Source organism: Clarias gariepinus, chromosome 27 (genome assembly GCF_024256425.1).
Source record: "Clarias gariepinus isolate MV-2021 ecotype Netherlands chromosome 27, CGAR_prim_01v2, whole genome shotgun sequence".
Lineage (NCBI taxonomy): Eukaryota > Metazoa > Chordata > Actinopteri > Siluriformes > Clariidae > Clarias > Clarias gariepinus.
The window spans coordinates 19128286-19137397 of record NC_071126.1 but is presented as its reverse complement, the minus strand read 5'-3'; the positions used below and the strand labels follow the sequence as shown (position 1 = coordinate 19137397).

At 39.7% G+C, this 9112-nt stretch overlaps 2 protein-coding genes across 5 annotated transcripts in view; one reads left to right on the top strand and one right to left on the bottom strand.

Moving 5' to 3' along the window:
* Positions 1-971: 971 nt before the first annotated feature.
* On the bottom strand, positions 972-7882 carry wdr21 (WD repeat domain 21). The gene is made up of 13 exons (XM_053488930.1): positions 7545-7882; positions 7368-7432; positions 5477-5634; positions 5305-5387; positions 4139-4241; positions 3911-4054; positions 3764-3813; positions 3608-3687; positions 2723-2815; positions 2542-2639; positions 2274-2453; positions 2071-2185; positions 972-1968 (listed from the first exon to the last, which is right to left on the bottom strand). Exons 1-13 carry the CDS (start codon positions 7625-7627, stop codon positions 1739-1741), a joined length of 1482 nt encoding a protein of 493 aa, XP_053344905.1. The 5' UTR covers positions 7628-7882; the 3' UTR covers positions 972-1738.
* A 1066-nt stretch (positions 7883-8948) lies between these two features.
* Positions 8949-9112, top strand: part of dpf3 (double PHD fingers 3) — a 32893-nt gene continuing 32729 nt past the window's right edge. For all 4 annotated transcript variants that reach the window (XM_053488936.1, XM_053488937.1, XM_053488935.1 and 1 more), the window contains exon 1: positions 8949-9081. In XM_053488936.1, the coding sequence (XP_053344911.1) occupies positions 9050-9081 (32 nt within the window). In that variant the 5' untranslated portion in view covers positions 8949-9049. The remainder of the gene's footprint in view (positions 9082-9112) is intronic.

The following is a 9112-nucleotide window of genomic DNA, read 5'->3' as shown; positions in this document are numbered from 1 at the left end:
CCCTAAACCAACTCGTCTGATTTTTTTTTCTTCTGTCTGCGAATGAAAAAAAATATAAGAAAAAAATTAAAGTTGCAAATCATACAATACAATTTTAGCTTTAGCTAGAAGACACGGCATGGCGTGAGCTCATCTGCTTTTGGCTACACATCATCATCATCATATTCACATCTCACTCAGTAGCTGTTAGCCCCTGGTACGGGTTAATGTAAATGGAGGAAAAAAAAAAAACACACAAGGCTTGTCTGTAACTGAGCTTGTTTTATTTAAGATGTACTTGGGATCAGGATGACTGACCGTGACCCAGACTCGATTCAAATCTGTCATGTTTTATTCACCTTGTATGCTGAGTAAATTAAACATGAATACTTTTGATAGCGTGTGTCCGTGTGTGTGAGTTTCTCAGCCGCTCTAATGACACCTGGAAAGTGTGAGCAAGCGCACCTGCATTTATGTTCCAGCAGATGGAGCTGTAGCTCTGATCTAATTCAGCATCATTATTATTATTTTTAAATTAGAGACTCTTAATTGTAGAATGAGAAATTTATTTAATATAAATAAACATGGAGAACCCTCTTCCTTCTTGTTTTTCTTTCTCTAAATAGTAGATAGTCATTAGTGTTTATATGAGAATGTTGAAGAAAAAGCAACACATGCATTTTTATATTTTACTTTCTTTTAATATTTATCAACACAGGGCCTTTCCTTATTTCATTGTATTTGAATAGAATAAAATTAATCCTTGAGTAATGAAAATATCCAAGTCAAATGAAAATCATCTTTTTTCTCTTATTGCTGTAATTCGAGTGATTTTAATCATCCGTACCAACGTTATCGCGATACCTAGGTGCCGATTTGATTCATACTGCGATACACTCCATCACCATTTTAGAAATATCCCAATTCAATATTAATCTTTTTTTTTCTCTTACAATTATATACACAAAAGAATCACAGATCAACGTCCCCTCTATATTTTTGCATTGTTTATTGCTAATAGTTGTGTGGAAAGCATGTCATTTTCTTTTCTACATAATTTCTTTTCCCCTTCACGTGTTCCTGGTGTTTGGATTCCTCTAGAAAATCATTCCATTCAGTTTTCAGTACCAGTCAAAAATTGATTTATTTCCTACATTCTAGAACAATACCTGGATTTGTTCAAAACTATGAAACAACACATGGCGTTAAGTAATTATTAAACAACAAACAGCAACTACTGTACAGTGGGTTGTTAATTTAAGACAATGAAGGTCAGATGTTCTGGAACAGTTCTTGTAAGAACGGTATTGTGTCAAAGGCTTTTGCAAAACTGATGCAGCACCATGATGAAACTGTCTCTCATGAAGACCTTCCCAGGAGAGCAGGACCAAAACTTACCCCAGAAATCACCGGTAGCCGGTATGAAGGATTTACAGAGCAGAAGTAGCAGATACATCTATACATCACATGTTCAAAGGGGATCATTGTTTATTTTGGATAAACGCCTTTAGTTTCGCTCTAAGTGTAGAAATAAATAAAAATCAGGAACGACCATGGAGTTAGAAGAAGGGGTGTACAAACTTTTGACCGGTAGTAGTGATTTTTTTTTTCTTCTTCTTCTGAAGGATCTCTCCTGATCCTTGAGTCATACATCGTTTGGGTTTAAAATGCACACGGCTCTGATGCACCTGAAAGTCACATGACACTAGACGAAGTTTAATACACCAGACGACGCACTAGACTTCAGGAGTGCGTCGGCTCAGACTCGTGCCTTGGATGTCGTCCCGTCCTGAAAGTCCCCGTAAGGGTAGTAATAGAGGTCGTGGCAGACGGCCATCAGGAGGCCGGGAAGTCCTCTGCGTCCCCCCAGCTGCGAGGAGAACACCACGTTGGGGATGGAGTCCTTTCCTGCAGGGTGAGGTGAAGGGATGGTCCTGAGGAGATGTCCGTCTCGGAGACTCCACAGACGGGTGTAGCAGTCCTGACCCACTGCAAATAAAAAACAAACAACACCACACTATGATACAGACCTTCTGAAACGGGTCATCGTGCGATATTCAGTGAAGGAGTCTCCGTTGCCGGTGAGCATACCTGCGAGCAGCAGCCCCTCTTGCTCACACAGGTGAAGAGGCAGGTAGGCGTACTCGTTGTGGTGCCCTTCATACTGCTGCACTGCCCGTCTCGCGCGGACGTCCCACAGCTTAATCTGTGTAGGAGAGAAAGAGGGGAGCGTTAAATATCTATTCGTGAGGTGTCATGATGTCAGATCAGAGTCGGCAGAGAGAGAGAGAGACCTTTCCGAGCATATCCGAGGCGACCAGGTAGTTCTCGTCCTGCAGGAGGCGTACAGAGGTGACCGCCGAGTCCTGGTGGAAGCGGGACGACTTCCAGCTGTGGTCCCGTCCGCGGCCTCGCTGCCTCAGGTCGATGCTGAAGATCTCGCCCGAACGGCAGCCGTTAAACAGGACGGGCGCCTTGAACACGAGAGGCGTACGTTTAAAAAATGAATGATAAAATAATAACCTGATTGCCTTCGGGACAAGTCAACATGCTTCCACTCACTCTGAGAGCAAACTGCTGGGCCAGAACGTCACTTCCTGTGCTGTAGGTCTGCCGCCGGCCCGTCACCGCATCGGTCACGATGACGCTCCGGGAAAGACCTGAACGAGGGACGGGAGAGTGGGTGAGCGACACTCAAAGTGCGGCATTGGAACACGCACGATACACCAAAACACACACTTACCGGTACTGAAAGTTTTATCGGCCTGCGGGTTCAGGCACCACGCACACGACCATGCTGTAGAGATCTTAAAACTGCACAGCATCCCAGGCTGGTCTGATTTTACGACACAAAGTAGTGCAGTAAGTAACACTTCAGGTTGTTTTTCAACAACTTTAATCATTTAAATTTAAAGTAAGTTCTGTCCGTAACTCGATTTGGTCAATGGAAAGCCAAGTGAAGCACAAAAATGGAAAAAAATTTAATGCAAGATATAGAGAGCACCACGGGTCCTCATGAATGTTAGAAGCAAGGACGGTAGCAAGAAGATCGGTTTTTAAATCAAAAGGATCATAAATTACGGTTAATGTCTATTTATTTAATATTTGACCCCATTTACATGTATTTTCTAAATGTTTTGATTGTTTTATATGCAAAAAATATGATTATAGTGTTGAAAATTGGGTAATATTAGTAATATTTTTGGGTGGCTGGAACGGATTATCTGCATTTACATCATTTCCTTTGAGAAAATGCGTTTCATAATAAGAAATTTTGCCTTTGAGCAGATTAAATTTTAATGTAGCTGTATAGAAGTAAAGCAGGGTGTACTTACTTTTACATGTAGTTTGTTTCATATGTTCTGAAAAATTTGTTTTATTTGCTCAAAATAAATTAAGGGAACAATCAGTCCGGGTTTGACCCGAACGCCGGCTCCTATGTGTATCTATATACACGTTCGAGTCAAACCGGGACTAAGTTTCCCCTTTATCTCTTTTTGAACAGTAAATATTACAACCTACATTAAAAACGTCCTAAGTGTTAAATCTGGACTAAAGAGTCAAACGTGTGAAGGGTTCCTGAGCGACGCGGATACACCACATGCCGGGATCGGTACACAAGTCTCACCGGGGTTGGAGTTGCTGAAGAGAGACGCGGGCAGTAAACTGACACACCCCGGGGTCTGAGATATTCCCACCAAGCACAATCTAAGGACGCGGGTCAGGAAAACAAGCCTGATGGAACACGTGAGAGCTCATGAGAGGCGGAGCATAGAAAGGATACAGGACGTGAGAGTCTGAGTGAGTGACGGACGCCCAGCACACGGAGTTCACCTGAAACACAGAGCAGCGTTAACATCGTCATTCACTCATTATCAGCAATATGTGTGTGTGTGTGTGTGTGAGAAGAATCGAGTCCCGGTCTGGTTACCTTGCGGTTAGTGAAGTACAGGTTGTCGCACATCTCCACAGACAGAGAGCCGTTCCTGCGGCCGCTGAAGTTCATGATGCCGTACTTGCAGCCGCCGTGCGACACGTCGTTCACTGTGAAGACGCGCTCGCACGCCGAGTCCGCCTGCAGAAGAACGGGACATGGGTTATCACTGCTGTGATGATGTGTGATGAGCTGTAGAGGTGAGGAGCGGAGGCAGGAGCTCACCACGATGAGGCGGAAGTTATCCGTGTTCGGGCTGCTGGAGTCGGCGCTCTGGATCTCCAGCTTGTGCCGTTTCATCGCGCTCACCTTCACCTCATGAAGCAGCCTGATGAAGCAATTGGTGTGAGGTTTAAAAAAACAAAAAAAACAAAAAAAAAAACACAGATACACAGTGTATACAGCTGATAAAGAAATCATATATTGCACTTCATGAAGCTTAGTGTTGAAGATGAAACCTGCGTGTGGATTTATAAATGTTTCAAACATCCAACCGACATTTATTTACTCCTGAGAAGAAAACTAACACCACCAAATACCACACACACACGTTTTATTACACTCAACGCAACATGACACACACACACACCTGCCATTATCAGTCTGTTAATATTTAATGTAATTATTAAGGGTCCATATGATAACTGTGTAAAGGACACTGCTATGAGATTTATTTTTGGATATCAGGTTTGTTTACTTTCACTATCTGTACTTTCCAAGTATAAATGTTCTGTTTTGCTGCTTTTAATTAAGTGCGATTAAGGTAATTAACAAAGAAATATTAATTAAGAGAAATTAAATAATAAACTCAAAGAACTAAAGAAGAATTGAACTTAAGGGTAAAAATCAAGGGATAAATTAGAGAACAAAAACTGTTAAGAAAAGAAAAAATAAAGTTAAGGGAATAAGAGAAAACTAAACAAAGAAAAGAAAGGAAAGGGAAAGGGTAAAGAATAAATACATTGAAGTGAAGAAAAAAAATAACTGAAGAAAAAAGAAAAAGGAAAGGAGAAAGGAAAAGAAAACGAAAACAAATAAAGTGAACAAAAAAAACAATAAAACGAAAAGGGAAAGATAAAGAAGAAATAATGTGAAAAAAAAAACAACTGAAATAAAATTAAATAAAACAATAAAACAAATTAAAATAAAAATACAATTAAAGTACAAAATACTAATAAAATTGAAGTATATCTATATGTAAATAAAAAAACTTTATCCAGAACCTCAGCATTGAGTTAAATATCTCTGTGAACGTCACTTACTCCACATATAGTAAAAAATATTTAAAAGCATATTAATAATAAAGTTAATTTAAGCAAAAAACAACAAGCAAGTCTCTCTGAAGTGTGTGTGTGTGTGTGTGTGTGTAAAGTTGGACCCTGACGGTGTACCTGCAGTAGGACCTCGGACGCAGCTCTCCCAGGCGTCTCCTCTGCAGCAGCAGCGTGGAGTTCAGTCCGATGCGTGGAGCTTTCTGCACACGATCACACACATAGAGATGTTTCAGCATCACACACACACAGTCTCACCGCAGACGCCGCTTCAGAGCGCTCCGCCACTCACCTTCCTCACACACTCGTCCTCAGCCAGCAGCTCGGTCCTCCTCCTCTCACGCTCCTTCATCTCCAGCTGTTCCCTCGTCAGAGGGTTACAGTTATTGTGGCCGGGCAACAGACGGAAGTAACGGTTCTTCTCAGGGTCAAAATAAAAACCTGGCAACTCTGTGGACGTGAACGAGATGAAGGGTTCAGTGTGAGAGGGTCGGACTCACAGCAGTCTGCTTTCACATCCAGTATAAACTTTACTTTAGTGTATACTTTGGATGTATTCGGCATTGTTTTAAAATGTAGAAAAAAAAAATGTAATCAATAAAATAAATAAAGACCATGTTCGAGTAAGAAGGGGTGTCCAAACTTTTGACTGGTAGTGTATATTTTGTATATCTTTTGTGTGTTGTGTAATATTGTAAACTAAAAAGGTTAACTCTGTGTTTAATGTGTGTGTTTGAGAGAGAGAGAGAGAGAGAGAGAGAGCTCTGCAAATAATCAATAAAGAACTCTGAATGTGACACAGAATTACTGACAGCTCCAGGGCAGAAAAAGATTACTAAAAAAAAGAAAAAAGAATAACCATCAATAAATAATAATAATAAATAAGGAGCTGAAAAAAAAAAAAAAAAACAGATAAAAAAGAAACGAAAAGCTTAATTATTAAGAAAAAAAACAATAAACTGAAAGAGAAGAAACAAATTAAGAAGACAAATGGTTAATTAATACGATCCTTAAATAAATAAATAAATATTTATATAGACAAAGCAAAGGAAGAAGTAAAGAAAAAAGAATAAACTGAAGAAGCAAGTGAGGAAGAAAAAAAATACATTTAAGAAGAAATAAAATAAGGAAAAAAGAAAAAAAAACATGGGTGAAAAAAAAGGAATGAACTGAAGAAATAAGAAAAATTACCTGGGGAAAAACTGAAGTAGGAGGACGTAATAATAATAATAATAATAATAAATAAACTAAACTCACGAAATGAGCAGATGAATAATAAACGATAGTGAGCGTGTCTATTGTGTTCAGTGTGAGGGAGGGTGAGTGCATGTGAGACAGAGTTCGAGTGTGTTATCAAGTGTGAGAGGGGGTGAAAGGGGGTAAGAGGGAGCCTGGTGTCAAAAGGGAAAGTGTGCGAGAGTGATGTTGAAAAGGGAAAGTGTGCGAGAGTGGTGTGAGAAAGGGAAAGTGTGCGAGAGTGGTGTGAGAAGGGGAAAGTCTGCGAGAGTGGTGTGAATAAGTGAAGAAAAAGGAATAAGAAATAAACTGATTTTTTTAAATGAATTTAAGAGAAGGGAGGAAAAAAGAAAAAACATGGGGAGAAAAGGAATCAACTGAAGAAATAAGAAAAATGACCTGGGAAAAAAACTGAAGTAGGAGGACGGAATAATAATAATAAATAAACTAAACTCATGAAATGAGCAGAACAAGAATGATGAATAATAAACCATAGTGAGCGTGTCTATCGGGTTTATTGTGAGGCAAAGTGAGTGCATGCGAGACAGACTTGGGGTGTGTGATAGGGGGATGGGAGGGAGTCTGGATGAGAGTGGTGCGAGAAAGGGAAAGTGTGCGAGAGTGGTGCGAGAAAGGGAAAGTGTGCGAGAGTGGTGCGAGAAAGGGAAAGTGTGCGAGAGTGGTGCGAGAAAGGGAAAGTGTGCGAGAGTGGTGCGAGAAAGGGAAAGTGTGCGAGAGTGGTGCGAGAAAGGGAAAGTGTGCGAGAGTGGTGCGAGAAAGGGAAAGTGTGCGAGAGTGGTGTGAGAAAGGGAAAGTGTGCGAGAGTGGTGCGAGAAAGGGAAAGTGTGCGAGAGTGGTGTGAGAAAGGGAAAGTGTGTGAGAGTGAACGTGTGTGTGTGTGTGTGTGTGTGTGTGTGAGTGTGAGTGTTGTGATGCTGAGAGATGACCTGGAGCAGGAGCACTGGATGTGGAGGATGAAGCTGATTCTGATCCTGAACTTCTGTCTGATGATCTGCAAATCACCATCACACACACACACACACACACACACACACGTCAGATTTATGTGTGAAACGTCATCACCACATGGAGATAAGACCTGTGTAATGATGTGTGTGATTTACTCGGCTCTGTCTGCTGGAGACCCATCACGCTGAGGAAGATGATGATGATGATGATGACGTCTGCTCCTCCTCCCTCTCTTCATCTCTCTCCGCTAACTCACTAGCTAACAGCTAGCTAAACAACTACAGTAGCAACAACGACTCTACACGCTATCTAAACTATTCATGTCCAAGTTAAACTATTTAATTGCTTAAGACGCTTCTAAACACCAGCATTAGACACACTTTACACGTTTTGCGTCTTAAATAAACACGTTCACACAACTCTACAATGTAAAACTGTTGTCCTCAACAGGCACGTGAGATAACGCTTATAGCACGGGCTGCGTCCCAAATTCCTCGCACACACTCGGTCACTACGTAAGGCACCAAATAGTACACTCCTGCAGCCTACCTAGTGCTCTACTCATCCGATTGGAATTAGAGGTGAACGTTGGTTTCCGCGTTCTGTAGTTCCCGCCTACTCGATGGTGATTGGTGGATTTTTTTAAAATGCTGTATCAACTCAGAATATAGTTGGTTATTCGTGGTGTCGGTCACATTGGTTTTTGAAAAAACAGAATAATTAATCAAATGAAACGAAACATTTACATTAACAAGATTACAAGATTTCACTCGATGTTAAATAAAATATTTACATTTAAATTTAAGCTGGAATTATTGTTAAATGTATTAAAAAGCTGGAGAATTCTCAAATCTTAGATAGATACTTTTAGGTGTAATATTAGGGTAAATATATATTACAATTATAGAAAAAAATATAGATCTTAATATAGATATTAAAATGTTTTATATGTAATATTATTATATATTAATCTTTAAAAAATGTAGAATCTATGTATCATATATATTTCTGAGCATAAATACGTATAAATGTCACTATATAGCTAGAATCGTGACCTTATATTAAAGAAATGGGAAAAAAAAGAAAAGAAAAAAGTAACCTTTTGTGTAAATGTATCATGTTGTATTTAAACGTAATGTTTTGGACTAGGTTTGACAGTTTGTCTAAGCCACGCCCACGTCCTGAATCAGAATAAAACAAAATAAAACGAAAACTTTACATTTTACAAGACACACAATTTTATTTGATGTTTAACTGAATATTCCCGTTGCATTAAATGCATCAACATGCTGGAGAATTCTTAAATCTTGAATAAATGATTTATAAATGTTGAAATCTATTATTTTAAAACAATCATTCCAAATTCGTACACTATATAGCTAGATTTGAGACATTACATAAAATAAAAAATTCAAAAAGTCTGCCTTTTGTGTAAATGTACTACATTGTAACACATTTAAATGGGTTTGACAGCTTGTCTAAGCCACGCCCACGTCCTGAATCCTGATATTCTATTGGCTGAGGGGTTTTTCGTTCTCATTTCTCGCTCTCTTCGTTTCTCTCCTTATGTTTCTCTCTCTCTCTCTCTCTCTCTCTCTCTCTTATACGGTTCCCCCAAAAAAGTCTAAGATTTGAGTTTATTGAGTTACACTGTGGCAACATGGCGACTGTCATTCACAATCCACTAAAAGGGTGAGTAATTACACATCATGCATGCACATAC